Source organism: Bos indicus x Bos taurus, chromosome 15 (genome assembly GCF_003369695.1).
Source record: "Bos indicus x Bos taurus breed Angus x Brahman F1 hybrid chromosome 15, Bos_hybrid_MaternalHap_v2.0, whole genome shotgun sequence".
Classification (NCBI taxonomy): Eukaryota; Metazoa; Chordata; class Mammalia; order Artiodactyla; family Bovidae; genus Bos; species Bos indicus x Bos taurus.
The window spans coordinates 66,706,872-66,732,871 of record NC_040090.1 but is presented as its reverse complement, the minus strand read 5'-3'; the positions used below and the strand labels follow the sequence as shown (position 1 = coordinate 66,732,871).

At 40.2% G+C, this 26,000-nt stretch overlaps 1 protein-coding gene across 3 annotated transcripts in view; it reads left to right on the top strand.

Moving 5' to 3' along the window:
- The first annotated feature begins 3,801 nt into the window (after positions 1 to 3,801).
- Positions 3,802 to 26,000, top strand: part of CUL5 (cullin 5) — a 130,236-nt gene continuing 108,037 nt past the window's right edge. The window contains exons 1-3 of one of the 3 annotated variants that reach the window (XM_027563843.1): positions 3,803 to 4,275; positions 15,752 to 15,801; positions 23,816 to 23,925. In XM_027563843.1, the coding sequence (XP_027419644.1) occupies positions 23,855 to 23,925 (71 nt within the window). In that variant the 5' untranslated portion in view covers positions 3,803 to 4,275; positions 15,752 to 15,801; positions 23,816 to 23,854. Of the gene's footprint in view, positions 4,276 to 15,751; positions 15,802 to 23,815; positions 23,926 to 26,000 lie in introns of those variants that run through there. The other 2 variants (XM_027563842.1, XM_027563844.1) reach the window with 2 other exon arrangements.

Below are 26,000 nucleotides of genomic sequence, written 5' to 3'. Positions count from 1 at the left end.
ATACACCTGTCTGCACTGGCAATGTGTGGCATCCTCTGGCACAGCAAAGAAGGAGTTTCTGGTTTAGGAATAAGGATAGAAATTGATATAGGAATACAGTTAGATTCCAGTTACTGTTAGGCTTACGGTTGGGTTTAGGGTTGGCTTTGTGGGTCTTCCTGGTGCCAGGCAGTCATACAGTTTTTAGGGTGAACTCTTCTTTTTCTCCATGTAGTACCCAGAGGTCTAGGAAGCCCCAGTAGCTATCTTCCTTCCTCTCCCACTCCAAAATCTTGAAAACCCTTGATGCTCCATCTACTGTTTTACCAGTTATTAATAGTTTTTTTAAAAATAATTATTTATTTTTGGTTGTGTTGGATCCTAGTTGTGGCATGCAGGATCTTCTTTGTGGCACGAGAGCTTCTCTCTAGTTGTGGCTCGCGAGCTCCAAAGCAAGTGCACTCAGCAGTTGCGGTATGAGGGCTTAGTTGCCAGGCAGCACGTGCGATCTTAGTTCCCCAACTAGGGATTGAACCCGTATCATCTGCACTGGAAGGTGGACTCAACCACTGGACCACCAGGGAAGTCCTTAACTAAGAGTTTATTGATTAAGCTTCATACACCACCTTTATATGTACAAAGCTTTGCTTTTTCTTCTTACAAATGAAAAGCTTTGAATTTATTATTGTGCTAAAAATGGACTTCAAGAGCCTATTTTGGAGGTAACAATCCCAAACTTCCTGGTAGTTAACAGATGCTTTATGGTCTGCCAGTCTTGCTTGGATTTCTATAAGGAAGTGTGAAAAAATAAACACGAATATATTTTTCAGATTTATATCATACAGCTGAGTGGGAAAAAAGATGTTAAGTGTGTAAGTGGTATGCCATTGTTTGTGGGAAGAGAAAAGAAATACACATATGAATGTTTATATATGCAGCAAATGTCCTAGGGATTCACAAGAAATTTATAATTGTTATTTCTGAGTAAGGGACAATGGTTGCCTGAGGGACTGTGAAGGAAGGGAGGTCTATTAAAAAAATTTCCCACAACATTTAATTATGAAAAGGGTTAAACATATAGATAAACTGAAAGATTTTACATAGAGGACACTAGTTAATCCATCCCAGATTCTGCCATTAACGTTTTTTACTATAATTGCTTTGTCAACTTTTCTATGCAACCATCAATCCATCTTATTTTTGATACATTTCAAAGCAAATGGTAAACATAACTTCAGTTATCCCTAAATTCTTCAGCCTGAATATCATTAACTAAACTAAAATGTTGTTTTGCTTTTTCTTTTGAATGAAATGCAAAAATCTTAATGGGTACACGGGCTGGGTTTTGACAAATAAACAGAGGTAAAAATCTGCCTGCCAGGCAGGAGACATGGCTTTGATCCCTGGGTTGGGAAGATCCCCTGGAGGAGGAAGTGGCAATCCACTCCAGTATTCTTGCCTGGGAAATCCCATGGACAGAGGAGCCTAACAGGCTACAGACCATGGGGTCACAAAGAGTCGAACATGGCTTAGTGTTTAAACAACAACACAATAACAATACACCTAAATAAACCAAATACCTACCACAATATAGAACATTACCCTAGGAAAGGGAAGGAGGCTTACTTTTAACTGTATTCCTTTTAGTACCTTCTGAATTTTATGTTATGTGATTGTGTTCTCTATCTTTAAATAAATAAAATATTTAAATGTTTTAATAATGATGGTTTACAGAAGCTAAACTGGGTGAGGAAGGAAGTGAAAAAGGAGGGAATGATAGAGAACAAGGAAATAGTGGGGTCAATGGAATGAAGAACTCATTTGAGGTCAGACTGTAGCAATGGGATTGCCAGAGCAAGCAAGTTTGGAGAAAGGAATGTCTTGTTAGACAGTGGGATATTTGAAACTGAAAATTCAGAAGTAGTCATAAGGTTCAGAGTGTGATCATAGGAATAGTACAGGATAGTAGTCCCTTCCAAACCATATGTTCAAAACTGCACATTTTATTTTACCCTTGCAGTATTTATCACAACTCCATTTCAGAAACATTTGATTCGTGTAACTATGCTTAATATCTAGCTCCCTTATTAGACTATAAGCTCCAAGAGGACAGAGGTCTTATCTGTCTCATTTAATCCTAGATTTCCAGTGCTCAGTACATAACAAGAAACTGGAACAGGCATTAGATATTTAATTACTTAATAATGAATTCTTTAAGAAGGATCATTCATTTATAACAAATTCAACTGTTACATTGCAGTTTGTTGCCTAACTTTTTACTGGTACATAGTTATAAATTAATCAACTTACACTTTGCAAATAAAGCAGTAGAGCTGGACTAGGGTTGAAGACAACCCAGTGTCACTGGAAAAGGGATCCATAATGATACACAGTTTATTCTGGACCAGACTTTTTGCCCCACCCAGTTGTGACCTTGACCAGAAAGAAGTTTTCACTTTCTCATCTGTAGAACAAAGATTGGAGAAGGCAATGGCACCCCACTCCAGTACTCTTGCCTGGAAAATCCCATGGATGGAGGAGCCTGGTAGGCTGCAGTCCATGGGGTCGCTAAGAGTCGGACACGACTGAGCAACTTCACTTTCACTTTCCACTTTCATGTACTGGAGAAGGAATGGCAACCCATTCTTCTTGCCTGGAGAATCCCAGGGATGGGGGAGCCTGGTGGGCTGCCATCTATGGGGTCACACAGAGTCGGACACGACTGAAGCAACTTAGCAGCAGCAGCAGAACAAAGATGACCTCTAAGAGTCATCCCCATGTTGACAGGACATTACAGACCTAGTGGCTCTTAATCCTTGTTCTACCATGTAGTCATTGTTTAATCATGCCTAGATTACTCTCTAATAAATCACTGCAAAATGTTGGCCACCTAGGTGGCATGATTGTGTCCATCGAATGAGATAATACAAAAGTTTTCTAAATTACCCTTCTCATTGGATTCACTACAGACCAATCACGTTGAAATGGGAGTCTGATCATACAACTCCTCTGTTCAAAAACCTGCAATGATTGCCCATCTCACTGAGAATAAGAGCCAGTCTTTGCTGTGGTCTACAAGGCCCTATAAGGCCTTCTGCTCTTCTTTCTCTCTACTCTAAACACACTAACCTTCTAACTAACTGTTCCTCTGAAACTCTGGGCAACTTGCCACCTGTGTTCCCCCCTATTGGGAATGCTCTCCTCCCAAATATGTCCTGGCATTCTCCCTCACCGCTTTCAAGTCTTTTCGCTCAAATGCCATCTTCTCAGTGAGACCTACTTGGATCCTTCTGTTTAAAACTGCAAACTGCATCCCTCTTCTCTATTTTACTCTATAGCTCTAACTTATTTCTCACATATTATGTATGAACGAACAGTTCGGAAATGTGTAGAATACAATACTAGGTAGGTATTACATGTAGGTTCTACATATAAATTACTTTCCCTTTATTTGGCCAGTGGTTTGAGGTCTGAAGGGATAAAGCTTAGGGGTCTTACAGTATAGGATGTTCTGGTATACCTGATCAACCTCTTAGAGGTTATTTCAGTGCCAGGCCCTCTTGAGTAGAAATATTAATAGTTAACACGTTCGTGCGTGTATTCATTGATTCATGCACACAAATATGTCTTGGGTCCCTTCTATGCACCAGTTCTCGAAGACAGCTATTACAAGCATTTCACTCCGGATAATGTCTTTTTCGTAACCTCACCCCAGCACTCGGCGGCGGAAGATACATACTCCTGCCAGCAGAGGGCGTCCCCCTGCCCTCGCGGCGTGATCTCGGCCCACGACGCTTTCAGGCTCCCACGCTCGCTCCCGAGCGCGGCCCCGCCCGCCGCGTCACGTGACGCGGCCGCCGAACCAGAGCGGCCGGTCCCAAACCGAGCTAAATTCGTTGCCACTGGCCTCTGCGGGTGCCACCACAGAGGCTCATCTGAAGGAGTGGGGAGGCTCGTGGAGCCGATGCTTCCTCTTCCGATTTCAGGTCGGCTCCTGTTCCCTCTCACCTTTCGCCGCTGCCGTCTCCCTGAGTGTTTGCATGAGCTCTCTCGTTTGGGGAGGCCCCGGTGACCATGTAGGGAGGGAAGAGCGAGGAAGCTCCGGGAGTGAGGGACGAGGTCAGCGCTGTGTGCACGCCGGCGCCCACCTTATCCACAGTGCGGGCCCGGGGCCCCCTCGGCCCAGGTGGGAAACTCGGGCCTGCAGTAGTGGCCTGGCACGGAGCGCCACGAAATCTCGCGCGGTCTCGCGAGAGTCTAAGTTGAAGGAACATGGCGACGTCTAATCTGTTAAAGGTAAGACCCTCAGTCCGGCTTGGATTTCTACTCCGGGAGCGGTGGGTTCAGCTCTTGGGGAATGGCTCGGTTCTGGTTCAGCGGCGAAATGGGGGAGTGTTCAGGGGTTGTCTACCGGAAGGGAAGACGGGGAGGCAGCCGCCGAGGAGTGGAACGCGGTTCTCCGGCCTTGGGGTCGAGAGGCCCTGGTTGTCCCTGCTGCCGGTTGCCTGGTGGATGAAAGGCCCGGCCAAGGGCTTACGGCGGGCAGTGGTCTCAAGGGGCCAGCGCTGGCCCGGGACCCCGGAAGAAAGGTGATGCCGTGTCCTGACGGATCGGTCAGTTAGTGTCCTTAGGGTCTCAGTTTCTTCTGAAGCGCGAGTCTTGAGACGCATAAGAAAAAAAAAGAAAATCCCAGAAAATGTTGTTAACAGGTTTTAATGACTTGGACCTCCACCGCCTCAGTTTCTCTTCTCATTCTGTCTGCGCTGATTTCCAAGTCAGACGGCAGCGCCTGTAGCCCCACTCCCTCCCTTAACTGCAGGCTACACGTTCCCTTCTGTTCTTCCTTTCTTGAGTTCGTATTTTTACCTTTTTAACTTAGGAAACTGTTCCCCAACCCCATTACACCACACAACCAGATGACTATAGTGGAAGCACTGCCGTTGTTTTAGGGCTTAGGAAAGTTGCCTTATCAAAGACAACCGTTAAAGTTAGTTTTATGTATTTGGGATAGCAAGGGGGATCTAGGCCTAGAGAGGCAGATTCTCTACCATCAGTTACAAAGTTGAGAGGAGAAAGAGGAAGACATGACACTAGTTTCTTCTATGGTATGTTTGTAGTAGGCAATACTTTATACCTTAAAAGTATTACTGAAATGGGGGTAGTAGATGAACTACTTCTCCCTCAATTAGGCCTTCAGACAGTGTTGATAGAGAATAGAAAATATATTAAAACTTACTGTAACCTCACTCCTGTCTTCTTTAGACTACGGATACTAACTGTATTAGTCCCTCTAATTTTACTAATTTTAGAGGCAGTATGTCTTCTTTTGGAGAAGGGAATGGCAACCCACTCCACTGTTCTTGCCTGGAGAATCCCATGGATAGAGGAGGCTGGTGGGCTACAGTCCACGGGGTCGCAAAGAGTGACACGACTGAGCAACTAACAAACACATATACACCGCCCCGCCCCGCCACGCCCCTCCACCGTCCCGCCCCGCCCCGCCCCGCCCCGCCCCTCCCCTCCTACCCAACCCCGGGTCATCTTTTAAAAGAGGGAGGAACCTAGAACTAGACCTAATTTCTGCTACTTAGAATTTCTGCTCCATGACTTTGGGCAAGTTTCTAAATCTCTCCGTTCCTGAGTTTCCTCATCAATATAATGAATTATCAATAGCACTTATTTCATAGGAACTTTGTGAAGATTGAGCTAGTATATATGTAATCTTAAAACAGCGACTGGATCTTAACTGGTATGCAATACACATAAATTACTACAGTTACCTCTGCTGTTTCTCTAAGAAAACAAGTTCATGGGAGTTGAGTAACTCACTACTTTTATAGCAGTATAGCAAAGTTCTAATATATTAATTCAGAAATAAAACTTTAACTTGCAAAGACTCCTGTTAATGTATCCATGCATTTACATAACCAATAGTGTATGTTATTAATTGAAATGTGTTTAAGAAGTAATTGTGAATTTTTGACTTACTGATAACGTGGATATAAAGCAAAGTCTTTTTTCCTTCCGGATTTCTGTCTCAGAAAAGAGTGAGTCACTTTATTCTACTCCATACAAAGCCTTACAAAGCATTGTTTGGAGGAGATATAAGTCTGAAGCTCCTTCATTCAATACTCTTAAGTCGTTACCTTGTAGAGATTATCAATCTATATGTATAGCACACACCCACCTATAAACTGAAAACGACACCTGAATGTATAGAAATAGGTGCTTAAGACTTAGGTTAAAAAGATCATAATTCGAGCAGTTCTGTAACTCAAATAACTTTTATAAATAAAAGGAAAGTGATAATGTTTTGACAAAACTGGTAAAAGTCACAGTCTCTAGTGAATATGAAAAGATGACAGATACACTTGAAAATTTTCAATTATTTAATGAAATGTTGAAAAGGGGGGAAAAGAATTTCTCAATATTTTATGTAGTATGTGTTTTTTAAATACAACTAACAATGGATATTATAAGTAGACATTTGATTCTTTTATCTGTATCACCAAAAGTTTCCTTATTCACATTGGTCAGAAAACTTTTTTTTCTCTCTTCATTGAAGTGTGTGTATGGATGGAGGGATTGTCTTGTATTTATGCCTTTAGAAATAGTTAATGAAAAAGTAGGAAATTTGTTTTGGAGAAATGGCAGGGAGACCCTTACCAGAATTCGTAGGGTCATTTGAATTAAAGTCTGGAGGAGGTTGGGGGGAAGGGATGGACTGGGAGTTTGGGATTAGCAGATGCAAACTACTGTATATATAGAAAATAGAATGGATAAACAACAAGGTGCTGCTTACTATATACCACAAGGAACTATATTTAATATCCTGTGATAAACCACAGTGGAAAAAACATGAAAAGATTGTTTATATATATATGTATATGTATAACTGAATCACTTTGCTGTACAGCAGAAATTAACACAGCGTTGTAAATCAACTGTACTTCAATTAAAATATAAATAGATCAATAAATAAATTCAAGTTTGGTAATACCTTGAATAGTCATAGATCTGGCTAGGGAATGGCCAAGTTAGCCTCATTTCCTTTTTTAACAGGTTTAGTAGGCTGGTTCACTAGACAGATGTCTTGGACATGGTGCAATTAGATTTCATCAGAGCATATTTGACAGAATTACCATGTCTTATGCGGTTCATGGGGTTGCAAAGAGTCGGACACGACTGAGCGACTGAACTGAACTGATGGTCAAAATTGAGAAGTGTGGCCTAGAAGAGAATACAGTTAGAATTTGACTATCAGGTAAACAGCTGTATCTGAAGAATGATGAGTAATGTCATCAACCCTGAAGGGAGGCCTTTAGTGTTCTGCTGAAAAATAATGCCCTCTTCCTGTGTACCAGTAAGAAGTTAAGTTTATTGAATTTGTGAATGAAGAGTTTGGAGGGATAGCTAATATGTTATGAAAGATATCATGATTCAGAACTTTGTTATGAAACTTAAAAGTAAGAACCTAATGCAGTAGAAACCACCTACTTTTTTCATATTGGAATTTGATTGTATTAATAATGTGTTCACTAAAGCAAGTAGACCTTTGCTGGATTTTAGAACTCTTTTGGATATACAAAGATTTTGTGTTGTACATTTTGACATATGCAATTACCAGTTGCTTATGGGCTTGCCTGGTGGCTCAGACGGTAAAGCATCTGTCTACAATGCGGGAGACCTGGGTTCAATCCCTGGGTCGGGTAGATTCCCTGGAGAAGGAAATGGCAACCCACAGTACTCTTGCCTAGAACATTCCATGGACAGAGGAGCCTGCTGTCCATAGGGTCGCAAAGAGTTGGACACAACTGAGTGACTTCACTTTTCTACGGGCTTGCCAGGTGGCTCAGTGGTAAAGAATCTACCTGCCAATGCAGAAGACACAAGTGCCTTGTGTTCAGTCCCTGAGTCGGGAAGATCCCCTGCAGGAGGAAATGGCAACCCACTCCAATATTATTGCCTGAACAATCCCATGGACAGAAGAGCCTGGTGGGCTACAGTCCATGTGGTCACAGAGTCAGAATGGACTGAAGTGACTGAGCATGCATCATGCATCTTACTCCGAATAGCTGTTCAAATATTTTTTGTTAAACCTAACAAAACTATTCAGTTCTTAGCACATTATCTAGCTATTTGAATGCCCTTAACTTCCTTGGTCAATAACACAACGTTTCCTAGTTTCCCCTATGTTCTCCTCTTTTCCAAGGCACCTGCTCCATTGCCTCCTTCCGCTTGTTCTTATTCAGCTTATGTTTTCCCACCAGGACTTAGCAGCCAGTTCCCTGTTATTTTGTTTCAGTCTTCTTTATCCTCACCTCTCTTGTGTTTTTCACCGACCTCCCTTCTCTCCTTTCCCAATATAATTATTTCGCAGGATTTAATCTCCATCTTTTCTCTATTTTTGTACCTTCCTCTCCACCCTCCCCACCCCCCAGAAGTCTTAACTCCCATGATTTCACTATTTTTATCTCTTAACTCTGATCTGAGAGCTAGGACAAAGCACAGTGCTGACTGTATCAGTTTCCTGCTCATATACCTTTGATAGTTCAAATTCTTCGAGATCTTTCTAGTGAGGTCTTCTCCTTAATTTCTCTCTCGTTCTCCTTCCCCTCTCTCCCCCTTCCTCCCACATGTGCATGGCCCTGCAGGAGCGCACACATACACATACATTCCTTCCCTCCCTCCTTGCTGGTTACTTTTTGGTTTATTATTGTACCAGAGTCTTCAAGACTTTTTATGTTTGCTGTTTCTTGTGTTAGGAATATCCACCGCACCCCCCCCACCACCCCACCACCAACCTGTTAAAATCCTATTTAAGTCATCAAGACTCAGCCCAGACAGCTCCTTTTTTCTGAGAGCTCTCATTTGGAATTAGTTGTTGCCTACTCTGCATGACCATAGCACTGCATCAGTATCTTCGAGCATTTACGTTTTGCCTTTTATGTTAGTTACAGGATCTGTTTGTGTATCTTAACTCCCTTTCTGGATTGTAAGCACTGTTAGTGTAGGGACTTTATATTTGTTGATGCTTTTAACCATTTAGTGTGGTGATTATTCATGCTTCATTTCAGTTCAGTTGCTCAGTTGTGTCTGACTCTTCGTGACTCCATGGACTGCAGCACGCCAGGCCTCCCTGTCCATCACCAACACCCGTAGTTTACTCAAACTCATGTACATTGAGTCGGCGATGCCGTCCCCTTCTCTGTCACCTTCAATCTTTCCCAGCCTCAGGGTCTTTTCAAATGAGTCAGCTCTTTGCATCAGGTGGCCAAATTATTGGACTTTCAGCTTCAACATCAGTCCTTCCAATGAATATTCAGGACTGATTTCCTTTAGGATGGACTGGTTGGATCTCCTTGCAGTCCAAGGGACTCTCAAGAGTCTTTCCCAACACCATAGTTCAAAAGAATCAATTCTTCGGCGCTCAGCTTTCTTTATGGTCCAACTCTCACATCCATACATGACCACTGGAAAAACCATAGCCTTGACTAGACGGACCTTTGTTGGCAAAGTAATGTCTCTGCTTTTTAATATGCTGTGTAGGTTGGTCATAACTTTCCTTCCAAGGAGTAAGCATCTTTTTATTTCATGGCTGCAGTCACCATCTGCAGTGATTTTGGAGCCCCCAAAAATAAAGTCTTCCACTGTTTCCTCATCTATTTGCCAGGAAGTGATGGGACCAGATGTCATGATCTTAGTTTTCTGAATGTTAAACTTTAAGCCAACTTACTCATGGTAGGTGTTCCATAAATGAGTGATAGTTGACTGAAAAGAGAAGTCCAGTGCAGTATCCATGCATTGTAGATGGCTCAGTAAATGAGCGTTGGTTGGTTAAAGGGAGGAATTTCTGGCTTTATTTCCTTCTAATTAGATCTAGAGAGAGGGGGAGAGAAGGGAGGAGAAGAGTAGAAGCAACGCACAAGACAGTCCAAACTTACAAGTGAAATGTGAAGCACTACTTTTTTCAGTGGAAACTTTCTTACTCTTTGAAAGGAAAGAAAATGGAAATACAAAGGAGTGGTTCAAAGTGCGTATAGAATTAATTTTTATTAAAATAATTTTATAGACTCATGTGCAAGGCACCAGGATATAAAGATAATGGAAAACAGTGTTCATGGTCTTAGGGAATTAACCAGATATTAAAGGTTTTAAGGCAAGAACTTTAGAAGTGTTACCATGTGTTGGATTGGTCTCTCATAGACAGAGGAGATCACTTCTAGTGTGATGATCAAGAAAAGTTTTATTTAGAAAGTATTGGAACTGGATTTTGAAGAAAGGTAGACTTTTTGTTGGTGATGATCGGGGGAAACTTTGGTAGAACATGTTTGGCAGAGAATATGAATGTGATACCCAGATTTGAATAATGTCAGTGAATGTGATTAAGATACACAACTGGAATTATTTTTTAATGTCTATTTAAACATAAACGAGAGCCTTATTTAGATCCTAACTTTTCATTGGGTTGATGGAAATTGCCCTTTTGAATGAGCATCTAAGGGGAATGTGATCGTTAGGGCAACTGTCCTTCACTCCAGTGGCCTGACCTAGAGACCTGGTTACATTTGACACTCACAGCTGAGGGAGAAAACCAATTCAGGGGTGCATATATTGGCCAACCAAGTCAAGGCTGCATATATTGGCCAAGGGTAGGGGTGGGAGTGGGAATAGAAGACTAAATCGTATACTTATTTTATGTGATACTTACTATAAAAGTGTGGAAATCTTTCATGTTTTGTGAAAATAAGTGAGTGAGCAGTTACATAATCTGGAGGTGATATATTGCTTAAAGCTACTCATGGGAAATGACAGTTTAAGATAAACTGTGAGAGATCCATTATTTATCAATGGATTAGAAGAGAGGAACTTTAGGTTGCAGTGAGATTTCAAGAGGACGTTAGACATCCAGCCGGTGGATAGAGAAAAATGAGACAAAGACAGGTGTTTCTTATTAGGTATTTTGCAAGGGTCCTAGTGAACCTAGTTATATTATAGAAAGTCACGACTCCTGCCTTGGTGTAGTGTATATAGTAAGTTGGTGCCTAATCAGTTCTGTTCACTTCAGTTCTTGTCTGACTCTTTGTGACCCCATGGCCTGCAGCACTCCAGGCTTCCTTGTCCATTACCGTCTCTGGGAGTTTGCTCAGACTCATGTCCATTGAGTTAGTGATGCCATCCAAACCATCTCATGCTCTGTCATCCCCTTCTCCTCCTGCCTTCAATTTTTCCCAGCATCAGGGTCTTTTCCAATGAATCAGTTCTGTCTCTGCTTTTTAATATGCTGTCTAGGTTGGTCATAGCTTTTCTTCCAAGGAGCAAGTGTCTTTTAATTTCACAACTGCAGTCACCATCTGCAGTGATTTTGGAGCCCAAGAAGATAAAATCTGTCCCTGTTTCTATCGTTTCCCCATCTATTTGCCATGAAATGATGGGACTGGATGCCATGATCTTAGTTTTCTGAATGTTGAGTTTTAAGCCAGCTTTTTTCACTCTCCTCTTTCACTTTCATCAAGAGGCTCTTGATTTACTCTTCACTTTCTGCCATAAGGGTGGTGTCATCTGCATATCTGAAGTTATTTATATTTCTCCCAGCAATCTGATTCCAGCTTGTGCTTCATCCAGGCCGACATTTCTCATGATGTACTCTACATATAAGTTAAATAAGCAGAGTGACGATATACAGCCTTGTCGTGTATTCCTTGTCCAAATTCCATTCGCAATTTGGAACCAATCCATTGTTCCATGTCTGGTTCTGACTGTTGCTTCTTGACCTGCATACAGAGTTCTCAGGAGGCGGGTAAAGTGGTGTGGTATTCCCATCTCCTTAAGAATTTCCACAGTTTGTTGTGTTCTACACAGTCAAAGGCTTTGCCGTAGTCAGAGTTCGAAAAAAACGTAGTCCACTGGAGAAGGGAATGGCAAACCACTTCAGTATTCTTGCCTTGAAAACCCCATGAACAGTATGAAAAGACAAAAAGATATAACACTGAAAAATGAACTCCCCAGGTCAATAGGTACCCAATATGCTACTGGAGAAGAGTGGAGAAATAACTCCAGAAAGACTGAAAGGACAGAGCCAAAGAGAAAACAGTGCCCAGTTGTGGTTGTGACTGGTGCCTGATAGGCTCTGAAAAGGAACAAGTTACAGCTCAGGTTAAAACATAGGTCATTATACTTGGAATACATAAAGGTAATATCAAGGATATTTGATCCGTACTGGGCTTGTTCATTCCACAAATACATTAGTATCTCCTCTCTGTTGCATACTATTTTAAGTGTCAGTAACACAGTAGTGAATATGATAGACAGGGTCCCCAGTTCTTTGGAGCTTATATTTCTAATGTGTAAATACTGACACTAAAGGAATAAGTAACACTTTATTTATTAAAGTGGTGGTTTTTATAGTAATGAGGTCTGTGATGAAAACAGTATAATCAAGAGTGCTCAGAAGACGGTGCCAATATTTTGCTTCCTTATTTACAACAGAAAGTCATTTTTCCTGTAAATATAGCTTTCAGTTACGTTCTATTGAATTGTCTTTCCCTGCTATTTGATGACATTTCAGCCAGATCCCAGAGCTTTCTGGGTTTTTTTTTTTCCCAAGTACTATTTAGAACCCTGTGCTTCCACTGTCGGTGGGGGTGGGGTGGGGGCTGGGTTTGACACCTGGTCAGAGAACTAAGATCCCATAAGACGAGTAATGTGGCCAAAAAAAAAGTACTGTTTAGTCTGAATTAAAATTTCATTCTTATAGCTAATCAAAGTAGCTGTTTTACTGGCTTTAGATCTTGGCTCTGGATTTGCAGAAAGGAAAAGGGAAGGGCATTTTCCTTAGGTTGGCTTGAGAAGGCCTCTCTGAGGTGACACTGACCCTAGACCTGAATGATCTGCTTTCTAGGCGAAGGTCTGAGGTGCGGTGGTGAGCTTGGAATATTTGAGTAACACCTTTAAAAGGGTGGTGTGGCTGGAACATAGTGAGAATTGCCAGTACTCAAATACATACTGTAGTTTTGTGGTTCTTTTGGTTAATGGGGATTGCAAATGTGGTTTCAGATCACATAACTGAGAGCAATAGTGGCTTGTAGATGTTATGGGAACCCACACATTCAAATAGCTAGCCTCATGATTTACACAAAAGCCCTAAAATATACTGATTTGTTTCCTTTTGAAAGTTATTAGAAGGCCATCATTGGATATAATCCACATTCAATACACTGGGAACTTTTTTTTTTGGCCACACTGCGTGGCATGCAGGATCTTAGTTCCCTGACCTGGGATCGAATCCATTGCCTTTTACAGTGGAAGCAGCGAGTCCTAACCACTGGACCGCCAAGGAATTCTAAACCAGGAACTTCAAAGAGAGAACAAATACAAACATTAAACAACTAAGCTCCTTGTATTGTGGTACAAATGTTACAGGCTTGAAGGAATACAGGTGACAAAAAATAATTGCTATCAGTTGTGTGAATGTTATTTCTTGTCTTGGTTACAACTTCTCCTTAACTTTTCTTATATTTTTGTCATCCATGAAGATGTAGCAGGAAGACCTATAGCAATAATAATTACATTCTTTGTTTCCTTCTAAATATACAATGTTTGACATCATCATAAAATGTTGTGATATTGTTTGCACAATTTGATGAGGGTATGTATGTTTTGTCTTATATGTTGTATTAGGATTTTAGGACATTTTCAGGGCAAACTAATAGGTCAGTGTTTGTATTATTTTATTGGAAAGTAAGTGAGTAATTTAAAAATGACTCTGTTGGGACTTCCCTGGTGATCCAGTGACTAAGACTGTGCTCCCAGTACAGGGGGCTTGAATTCAGTCCCTGGTTAGGGAACTAAATCCCATATGCTGCAGCTAAGAGTTTGCATGCTACCGCTAAGGGACCTGAATGCCACAACGAAGATGGAAGATCCTGTGTGCCGCCACTAAAAACCTGGCATAGCCAACTAGATTTTTGAAAATCTGACTCTGTTACTTTTAAAACATTTTGCAAGCCAGTGGGGTTTTCTGTTTTTGTTGTGTTTACTGAAGCATTCCTACTTCTTAGCATGATACAAATTTTATATTTGTGCATAAGCAGTTACACATCTACTCTTTGTTGGGATTAAATAACATGGGATTGTAGTTGAACTCATTGCTTGAAAAAGCAGTTGTGAATTTCAATGGGAGGCGTGCAGATTTTTAAAGCGATGATATATTCTAGACAGATCTATAAAGCATCTTTCATTTCTGACCTGTAACACCTCCACCCACTCCAGGGCACTACAAAAATTTATTTATTTTTTCTGTAATTTATTTTCTAATGCTTGTTTGTTTCTTTGAAACAACCAACAGGGCTAAAAATATGAGATTGTGGAACTTCATTGTCAATCTGTTTTAGAACTGATTATTCTACTAGGCAGTGTTTTTCAGGTAAAGCTGAATGTACGTAATGTGAGTCTGGGCAGCCAACATGCTGTATTAAGAGATCCTGATTCTTTGTACTGAGTAGAGCGGGGAAAGGGAGCTGAACCTTTGCTCCCCTGTTTTTCTTTTCATCTTTATTTTAGTGTTTTTATTCTCTGTGTTCTAATTGTGAGAAACTTTACACTGATTTTTCCCCCCCTTAGCCCTCAGGGAGAGATCTTAAGTAAAAAGCAGTTCAGTAGTAGATAAGTTTTTATCTTATTTAAAATAAAGAAGGGAGAACACAGGAAAAAAGAACATGAAGAATTATAACTTCAGCATTTGCTTTTATTGGACAACATCCAAAATGCATCACCACTTACAAACCTTCCAATTCAAATGAGTTATTCTCCTGCCATTTCTTCTGTGATCAGTGATCCCACCAGCCATTCATTAAAGTCACAGACACTGTACTAGCAAGTGAATTACTTGAGAACCTTTCATTTATGTGTCCCAGTGACTAGCATAATTCTTCTACAGTAGGCACTCAGATGTTTGTTGAATGAATTAAGTGTAATAATAAATGATAAAGAACCCCAATAAGTTCACACTCTTTAATTAGTAGTTATTTTTTCCTCCTTAAAATTAGTTGTTTGGGTTTTTAAAAATATAGGCATCATTAGAATTTGTGTAAAAAAATTTTTTTTTTGCCTCTAGAAGAAACCTAAAAGCCTTTTTTCTTTTTTTTGACTCCCCGTTTATGGGTCAAAAGAAATGTAAAAGATTTAAAGGGGAGCATAATGTCAAATTTTTCATTTCATTGGGAAAAAAATTTTAACTTTTTGGAAAATAGTGTCCTACTCCCCCAGCAGGTTTAAAGAGAAATATGTCTTTTATGTATTGATGCTTTCACCTTGTGGCTTCTAGATAATTGCCACTAAATTTTTATATTCATAGATTTTCTTTTCCCTTCAATTTATAAGCCTGATGAGATGAAGCCAAGGGCTGAATCTGACCCATAGTTTAGAAGTCCCACCAGTCCTCTTCCAGGAAGGATCCAGGGAATGTTTAAGAATGTGACAGAACTAAACTGCTTGGACTTGGCCCCTTGCTCTGCACTTCGTGCTTGTAACCTGAGGGAAGTGATCTGACCCAATCTCAGGTTGCAGTGTACAGTTTTCTCACCTCTAAGTGTCACCTAACACACAGGGTAGTTGTAAAAATTAAATGAATTAATATTTGTAAGTATTCAGAATCGAACACATGATTAGCAATCAGATATTTAAAGTAAAATGATCACAGTGATGGGAGTGATCTATATTGAAGTTAAATGATAGAGGGTAAAAATAGCTGAACTCATATTTTTTTCCACAGATCTTAAATGTTTGAGCTACCCATGGAAATGTAAAGGAGACTATTTGAAGGTAAAAGGAAATGCTCTTTTGTACGACATTTATCACAAATACAAGATTTATTGGCTTGTGTAGCCACATGCCTTATATTTGTTTTTTTATTTATTTGGTTGTGTGAGGTCTTAGTAGTGGCATGCGGGTTCTAGATCCCTGAGCAGGGATCAAGCCCAGGCCCCTGCAATTGGGAGTATGGGGTCTTGGCTACTGGACCACCAGGGAAATTTTTTTCATTACAGTGTCAAGCATCGTATGTACTTTTACCTTTTTCTGTTTTTCTAACTCAGTCTAGTGCTCCTATTCTGATAATTCAGCTCCACTACAGTCTCCAACTCACTGATTCTACCTTATTGTTTAATGTCTTAAGTCTGTGGGTTTATAGTTTGCACCAAATTAGGAAACATTTTGGCCTTTATTTCTTCAAATATTCTCTGTACCCCAAGATTCTGGTTATATGTAGGTGAGGACATTTGAGGTTCTCTCACTGCTCACTGATATTCTTTTCATTTTAAATTTTATTTATTTATTGAAGTATAGTTGGTTTACCATGTTGCTTTAGTTACAGGTGATTCAGTTATATACACACACACACACATACTTTTTCAGATTCTTTTCCCTTATAGGTTACAAAATATTCAGTATAATTCCTTGTACTATAAAGTAGGTCCTTGTTGGTATCTGTTTTATTTATAGTAAGTATGTATATGTTAATCCCAGATTCCTAATTTATCCTCCCTGATACTTGTTTGAAAACATCTTTTGTTTTTGTGATGTTCACGCTTTCTACTATCTTCTTGTAAATGTGTGGAGTACGTGTATAATAGCTGGTTTAACATCACTGTCTACTGAAGCTGTCATCCATGTCATTTCTGGATCAGGTTCTGTGGTTTGGTTTTTCTCCTGATCGTGGGTTTATATTTCCCTGCTTCTTGTCTGCTTGATAATTTTTTTTTAACTTTTTTTTTATATCGGAGTAGGTGGCTCAGTGGTAAAGAATCGCCTGCCAGTGCAGGAGAAACAAGAGATGCAGGTTCAGTCCCTGAGTTGGGAAGATCCCCTGGAGGAAGAAATGGCAACCCACTCCAGTATTCTTGCCTGGACAATTCCATGGACAGAGGAGCCTGGTAGGCTACAGTCCATGCATAGCCAGTTAATGATGTTGTGACAGTTATAGGGACTGTGACAGCAAAGGGACTCAGCCATATATATACATGTATCCGTTCCCCCCTAAACTCCCCTCCCATCCTGGCTGCCGAATAACATTGACCTGCTTAATTATTTTTGATTGGATTCCAGACATTGTGAGTTTTATGTTTTAGGAACTGGAGTTTTAAAATTTCCTTTAAATATTTTTAGGTTTGGCTATGACATAGTTAAGTTACTTGAAATCAGTTTGATCTTTCTAAAGCTTGCTTTTATTGATGAGTTTTGTTAGAGTGGGTCTGAACAACACTGAAGGTAGGGGTACATTGGTATCATTATAGATGGAGTAGTTTTCTGAAGACTGCTAGATAGCTGGCATGTTAAGGAGTGTTTCCACTCTAGCTGGTGGAAATGTGACCTATTACTAGGTCTGTGTGGACTCCGGTGATTGTTCTGTTTCTTTCAAACAGTTGTTTCTCCAGACTTTGATAGTTTTCTCACTCACACGTATGGGTCAATATTTAATAGTCAGAGGCTTGAAGGGACTCCTCTGCATATCTCCAGAGCTCCCTGTCTGTACGATTCCTTTTTTTGATACTCTGTGCCACACATTTTCATCACTTTGGCCTCCCCAAACTCTGAACTCTGTCTCCGAATCTTAGTAAAACCACCAGGCTCTTTGGGTTCCCTCTGGTTATGCTCAGTCCTGAAAACTCTACTCATAGGTAGCATGCTTGGGCATTTGTAGGGCTCACCCCCATTTGTGTACCTTTTCAGGAAATACTGTCCTGTACTGCCCTTTGGCTTTCCAGTCGTTTAGGCAGGAGGGGAAGTCTGGCACTTGTTATTGCATCCTGGTTGGAAGCACAGGTCTCTGTCTTTCATCATCTTGTCTTTTCTCTTCCCCTTACCTTCCCAGCCTAAGTTTTTTATTCAGTCATTATAATCACTCCCTGAAATACACTTTGACTCCTTTGCTCCTCTCCTGTTTCACTGGGGAAAACCACACCTGGGTTCAATCCATCTCTTCACCTTTCAATGCCAGCCTCTATGCAGTTGAATGTTGCAGGAGAAAAAGATCCACACCTGCTACTTTCACTTTAAATGCATAACCACAAACTATAATAGAGCCCAATCACACTACACTTCCATAGTCGTTTATTCTTCCACTTTCCTAGATGTCTATTTCATATCTTTCCTGTCAAACCTTTGGCACCTCCCCCATCTTTCAAATGTGGTGCTGGAAAAGTCTAGAGAGTTCCTTGGACTGCAAGGAGATCAAAACTGTCAATCCTAAAGGAAACCAGCCCTGAATATTCATTGGAAGGACTGTTGCTGAAGCTGAAGCTCCAGTACTTTGACCACCTGCTGCAAAGAGCCAACTCATTGGAAAAGACCATGATGCTGGGAAAGATTGAAGGCAAAAGGCGAAGAGGGCTGCAGAGGATGAGATGGTTACATAGCATCACTGACTCAATGGACATGAATTTGAGCAAACTCAGGGAGATAGTAGAGGACAGAGGAGCCAGGCATGCTGCAGTCCATGGCATCCCAAACAGTCAGACACAGCTTAGTGACTGAACAATAAAAAGTCGGTTTACAGAATACTACCCTCTTTATTTTCTTGCCACCTCTCTGTTGCTTTCTTTTTCCTTTCCTAGTTCTTACTCTTCTCCCAACTCTTAATATTAAGTACATAAGGACTCAGGCCTGGTTCTTTATATTTACTCCCTTTGTGATCTCATCCAGTAGCAACTTTTAAAAACTTTCTGTTTTTAAATGTACTCTTGATGACTCTCAAATTTTTCTTTGCTGGCCTGATCTTTCTTTTAAATTCTATATTTACTTATTGAGCTGCCTAGTCAACATCTTCAAAAGACTGTTTGATAGACATGTCAAATGTAACTGTCTGACCTCCTGAGCTTTCCTTAAGCCTTTATATCTGCAGTCTTTTCCATTTCAGTTGATGGCAATGCCATATTTCTTGGACATGTCAAATCACAAAACTAAAACAGTTTACTAAGGAGTTTGATGTCCTTCAGTCAAAGGAAAATAATCAGTGGATTCGAGTTCCTAACAAGCAGTGGAGTACTCTTCCTGAAGGATTTTTATGGAGGAGCGAGTTTTATATAACATTAGAAGAGGCAATACAGAAACAAGGCATGATTGACTAGGAGGTCAGGGATTTCATTTTGAGGTAAGCTGGTGCTATTTTTTTAGATAAGGTTAGCTAGATAAAGCTGAGTTGAAGGATTGTGATTGGCATTATATTTTCTTGACTGTGAGATGTTTACCATGTGTGCAGGCTGATTTAGGTTTAGATTTTAGATGTGGTCTGGGCCAATAGGGTGGCCTCCCATTTTGTGGGTCCCAGTATACAAATTTATCAGACAAAAACCTGAGTCATGCTTTATTTCCTTCTCTCATCTCAGATACCTGCGGTCAGGAAATCTTGTTACCACTACCTTTAAAACATACAAATCTAACTGCTACTCCCCACCTCCACTGCTGCCACCCTGGTCTGTATCACTGGTATTTCTAACTTTGCCTCCTATACACAGCTGTAACACTTGCCTCTTATAATGTATTCTCAACATAGCAATCAGGAGATTTAAAAATATAAATCAATTCGTGTCACTTCTTGCTCAGAATCTTTAATGGTTCCCCATCTCACTTACAATAGAAGCCAAACTTTTACAATGGCCTTCAAGACCCTATAAGATCCAGCTCTGTGTTGCTTCTCTGACCTCATCTACTCTCTCCTCTGTCCTTACTTTTCTCTACCTTGAATATATCAGACATGCTTCTACTGTGGGATCTTTGCCATGGTTGCTTTCTCTGCCTGGTAAATTCTTCTAGTTATCCCCCATCGGCTTCTCCATGACCCATCTGAGGGAATTAGTTGTGTTGTAAGAAATGAAGGATAGAGGGACTGGGTTTTGGCAAATGTTGAAATCCTGTTGGTGTAAAAGAGCCAGTGGGTGAGAGAATCCTAGACTTAATAGCTATTCTGAGTGTAATGAAAGAATTAAAGCAGAAGAGACTTGTAGCACATCAGTAAAGGTGAGGCAGCCCTTAGTTAGACCTCGGAAACATTTATAAATCAGAGTTCATAGTTTGAAGGTGTTTTTGCTTATTAATATCTTTCGTAGATAGTAGGTTTGGTGTCTGATGCTTGGCTATGATTTAATGATGTGCTCTTCAGTTTGACAGAGAATAGGTCAAGGAACTACTTGAGCATCATTTTTGGAATCTACTATAAAAGCTTGATAGGAAAATTCAATTATTTAATTCCTCCTTTAACTGAGTATTAGATGGAAATGTTTCTGTAGTTAATCTTGTATGTTTCATCAAATAGGAGACTGTTTCCTGTCTTTTTGCTGGTAAATTTTCCTGTCATTTTGCCATCACTGATAGATTTCAGAGCCTAACCAGTGTTTAACCAGTGTTTATCTCAGATACCTGTTTAGTCTTCTGTACCTTTTTGATTTTTAATTGCAGGATTTGTACTATGTTTCATTTTATAAGTTGTCAGAATTGCCTATGGAAATAGACTTAGTTGACATTATAAAATACTCTCTTTTTAAGAGGGTATTATGACACCACCCTTATGGCAGAAAGTGAAGAGGAACTAAAAAGCCTCTTGATGAAAGTGAAAAAGGAGAGTGAAAAAGTTGGCTTAAAGCTCAACATTCAGAAAACAAGATCATGGCATCTGGTCCCATCACTTCATGGAAAATAGATGGGGAAACAGTGTCAGACTTTATTTTTCTGGGCTCCAAAATCACTGCAGATGGTGACTGCAGCCATGAAATTAAAAGACAGTTACTCCTAGGTAGGAAAGTTATGACCAACCTAGATAGCATATTGAAAAGCAGAGACATTACTTTGCCAACAAAGGTTCGTCTAGTCAAGGCTATGGTTTTTCCTGTGGTCATGTATGGATGTGAGAGTTGGACTGTGAGAAGGCTTAGCGCCGAAGAATTGATGCTTTTGAACTGTGGTGTTGGAGAAGACTCTTGAGAGTCCCTTGGACTGCAAGGAGATCCAACCAGTCCATTCTGAAGGAGATCAGCCCTGGGATTTCTTTGGAAGGAATGATGCTAAAGCTGAAACTCCAGTACTTTGGCCACCTCATGCAAAGAGTTGACTCGTTGGAAAAGACTCTGATGCTGGGAGGGATTGGGGGCAGGAGGAGAAGGGGATGACAGCGGATGAGATGGCTGGATGGCATCACTGACTCGATGGACGTGAGTCTGGGTGAACTCCGGGAGTTGGTGATGGACAGGGAGGCCTGGCATGCTGCGATTCATGGGGTCGCAAGAAGTCGGACACAACTGAGTGACTGAACTGAACTGAACTGATGAGTCTTCATGTCATAGTCAAGAAAAGATTTACATGTCCTTTCTGTGTTTCTTCCATATTTGTTTATTTGCCCACTCTTCCCTCAGAGGGAAGAGTAAATGAAGAAGATGGTTATAGGAAACTAGTAACAGGAAAAATGAAACCAGCCATAAGATTAGTACACAAAGTATATACCATAGGATCACAAACCTGACTGAATTTCTCATTAACCAGTACAAAGAAAAGCAAAGTTACCTGCATGATTCACTTAAGTCCATAAGGTAAAAACAAAGTAGTTGTTTAGGGAAGCACAGCTAATCCCAGTACTAATTTTTGAGTATCTCCTGGGTCTTTATAAGAAGATTGTTTTGTGATAAAAGTAGGTACCTGGGGTGAGACAGTACAGTTACTTTTAGGATCACCTGTGTAGATGTAAGAAGAAGTATCATTTGCTTTCACAAAAGTTAAATGTTGGTAGTTCTTAATCTTCTTGGGGTCATAGACTTTGTAATGTTTTTATGTAGTTTTATCATGAATTTGCTAAACATGTAAATTCTGAACTCAAGAGATTTCTGATCCAGCAAATCTGTAATAGGTTTTATAAATATTTGTGTAATTACCACTCTACATGATCCTGGTGTAGATTCTTGTTAGACCATATGTTTAAAAACTGCTTCTGAAATATAATTTCAGGGAGTTTGAAGATTCCATTCAGTACATGGATCTTATCTGACACAAGGGAGCAATATTCTCAACAAACATATAGTAAAATCAGTAGTGAAATTCATAAGGGTGTTTGGTGCTGCCATATTAGAAAATTAATGATTTTTGTTGAAATTTATTGATTAAACCAAGTCATATGGCCATCAGTTCAGTTCAGTTCAGTCACTCAGTCGTGTCCTACTCTTTGTGACCCCATGAATCGCAGCACGCTAGGCCTCCCTGTCCATCACCAACTCCCGGAGTTCACTCAGACTCATGTCCATCAAGTCAGTGATGCCATCCAGCCATCTCATCCTCTGTCGTCCCTTCTTCCTCCTGCTCCCAATCCCTCCCAGCATCAGAGTCTTTTCCAATGAGTCAACTCTTCGCATGAGGTGGCCAAAGTACTGGAGTTTCAGCTTTAGCATCAATCCCTCCAGAGAAATCCCAGGGCTGATCTCCTTCAGAATGGACTGGTTGGATCTCCTTGCAGTCCAAGGGACTCCCAAGAGTCTTCTCCAACACCACAGTTCAAAAGCATCAATTCTTCAGCACTCAGCTTTCTTCACAGTCCAACTCTCACATCCATACATGACCACTGGAAAAACCATAGCCATAGTTAACTTGAAAATGAAAAGTATTCATGACTAACACATATGGGGTGTCCCCCCCCCCATTTTAATAATGAATTGATTTTTTTCCCCTTAGATTGAACCACTTTCACATTACTGGAATAAACATGTATGATTATGAGGTATTATTTTTTTGATATGCCACTTAATTTACTAATATTTTTAAGAGTTTTACATCTATATTTTTAAATTAGATTGGTCTAGAATTACCATTTCTTGTTCTTGTCTCACAGTTTGGTATCAAGGTTTTGTAAGCATTATAAAATGAGATGAGTATCTTTCTGTTTTTTTCTTCCTTCCTCAGCTATCAGAGTTTATTTGGATTTTCAGTGTACTTTTTGTGAGGAGTTAGGGCACAGTCTCTAAACACAAGACCACCCTCACTTCTGACACAAGCTGCAAATTTGGGGGATTCCCAAAATACTGAGACTCAATAATTTGTTAGAGATATTCATAAATTTGTGAAAATAGTCAATAAGATCTTACTGAAAACTGCTCTGCTGATGGTTATGTTTATTAAGGGCCTTTTTTCAGCTAAAGGAAGAAACATATAGGCTGGTGTCCAGGAGGGTCAAAAACAGAGCTTCCCATGTCCTCGCTGGTATTGTCAGGTCTTCTCTCCTTCCCTCATTAAACGCAGGGCATACAAGTACTGCCAGTCAGAGAAGCTCACCCACACTTTGGTGTCCAAAATTTTTATTAAGGCTTCATCATGTAGGCATTGCTCATGTGGGTAATCTCAGTCTCCAGGTTGACCCCAAATCGCAAATGACCCCAAATCACAATGACCCCAAAATCTCATTGTTGGTATTTCTGGATTGACCAGCTCCCACCCTAAAACTATATAGGTTTACCAGTCCCCTCTCTAAATCACATTGTTAGATTATCCAGTATGACTCAAGGCCCCCAGGGACTCTCTTATCCCAACTTTCCCAGGACTCAGGGATACTGCTTACTAGAAGCCAAGGGCAAAGTCCAGACCTGCTCTTTGGAGAAGGCCAAATTCTTCACTATACCCTTTCATGTAACCTTTTTTTTTTTCTCTTATGGTGAGTTCTTCCTGTGATTCCTTGATACCAGATAAAGTTATAGGGATTCCATTATGGAAGTCTGACTCTCTTAAATTTCTCTGTTTGTCTCTTATGAGATAAAAATAACACACTTCTGATTTAACTGCCCTTCAACTACTCTGTCCTTTTTTTTTTTAGAATAAAGGTTCTCTTCAGTTTGAAGACAAATGGGATTTCATGCGTCCAATTGTTCTGAAGCTTTTACGCCAGGAATCTGTTACAAAACAGCAGTGGTTTGATCTGTTTTCGTAAGTAATCGGTTCATTCTAACTTTGTGCTAACATAAAGGAAATTTTGGTGGCTGTATTCAAATGGAATATTGGCTCCAGATTGGACTGCTTACCTGTTTGAAGTAATTACTGGTATTGAAAGTGAAAATGTTAGTTACTCAGTCGAGTTCAACTCTTTATGAGCTGTGGACTGTATCCCACCAGGCTCCTCTGTCCATGGATTTCCCAGGCAAGGATACTGGAGTGGGTTGCCATTTCCTTCTCCCAGGATCTTCCCAACCCAGGGATCAAACCTGCATTTCCTGCCTTGCAGGCAGATTCTTTACTGTCTGAGCCACCAGGGAAGCCCATTACTGGTATTGGGGTACCACCAATCACTGAACCATTCCTAGGCTTCCTTGATAGCTCAGCTGGCAAAGAATCCACCTGCAATGCAGGAGACCCGGTTCAGTTCCTGGTTTGGGAGGATCCCCTGGAGAAGGGAAAGGCTACCCACTCCAGTATTCTGGCCTGCAGAATTCCATGGACTGTATAGTCCATGGGGTTGCAAAGAGTCAGACTCGACTAAGCGACTTTCATTCATTAATATTTCATTGTATTTATGAACCACAACTTCTTTATTCATTTATCTGTCAGTGGACACATCTAGGTTGCTTCTGTTTCCTAGCTAATGTAAATAGTGCTGCTTTGAAGGTTGGGGTACATGTGTCCTTTTGAATTACTGTTTTCTCAGGGTATATACCCAGAGTGGGGTGGCTGGGTCATTTGGTGGTGGTTTTATTCCTAGTTTTTAAAGGAATCTCCATACTGTTTTTCATCATGGTTATATCAATTTATATTCCCACAAACAGTGTAAGAGGGTTTCCTTCTCTCCATATCCTCTCCAGCACTTATTCTTTGTAGATTTTTTTTGATGATGGCCATTCTGACTTATATGAGATAGTGCCTCATTGTAATTTAATTTGCATTTCTCTAATAATGAGAGATGTTGAGTATCTTTTCATGTATTTGTTGGCTGTCTGTGTGTCGTCTTTGGAGAAATGTCTGTTTTGATCTTCCACCCATTTTTTTGATTAGGTTGTTTGTTTTTCTGATGTTGGCTATGTGAACTACTTGTATATTTGGGGGATTAAGCTTTTGACAGTTGCTTCTTTTTTGATTATTTTCTCCCATTCTGAGGGTTGTCTTTTCATCTTGTTTAAAGTTTCCTTTGCTGTGCAAAAGCTTTTAAATTTAATTAGGTCCCATTTCTTTATTTTTGTTTTTTTTTTTTCACTACTCTAGGAAGTGGGTCAAAGAGGGTCTTGCTGGGGTTTATGTCAAAGAATGTTTTGCCTGTATTTTCCTCTAAGAGTTTTGTAGTTTCTGGCCTTACATTTAGGTCTTTAATCTATCTTGAGTTTATTTTTGTGTATGGTATTAAGAAGTGTTCTAATTTCATTCTTTTACTCATAGCTGTCCAGGTTTCCCAGCACTACTTATTGAAATGGTTGTCTTTTCTCCATTGCCCTCTTTGTCAAAGATAAGGTGTCCATAGATTTGTGGGTTTATCTCTGGGCTTTCTATCTTGTTCCATTGGTCTATATTTCTGTTTTTGTACCAGTACCATACTGTCTTGATTACTACAGCTTTGTAGCATAGTCTGAAGTCAGGTAGGTTGAGTTCTTCCAGTTTCATTTTTCTTTCTTGATTGCATTGGCTATTTGGGGTCTTTGGTATTTCCATACAAATTGTAAAGTTTTTTGTTCTAGTTCTGTGAAAAATGCCATTGGTAATTTGATAGGGATTGCACTGAATCTGTAGATTGCTTTAGGTAGTATAGTAATTTTCACAATATTGATTCATCCAGTCCAACTTTGTATCCTCTTTTATTTGTTTCATCAGTGTTCTATAATTTTCTACATACTGGTCTTTTGTGTCTTTAGACAGGTTTACTCCTAGGTATTTTATTTTTGTTTTAGTGGTGAGTGGGATTGTTCCCTCCATTTCACTTGCTGATTTTTCACTGTTAGTGTGTAGGAATGCAAGGGATTTCTGTGTATTGATTTTGTATCCTGTGACTTTACTAAATTCACTGATGAGCTCCAGTAATT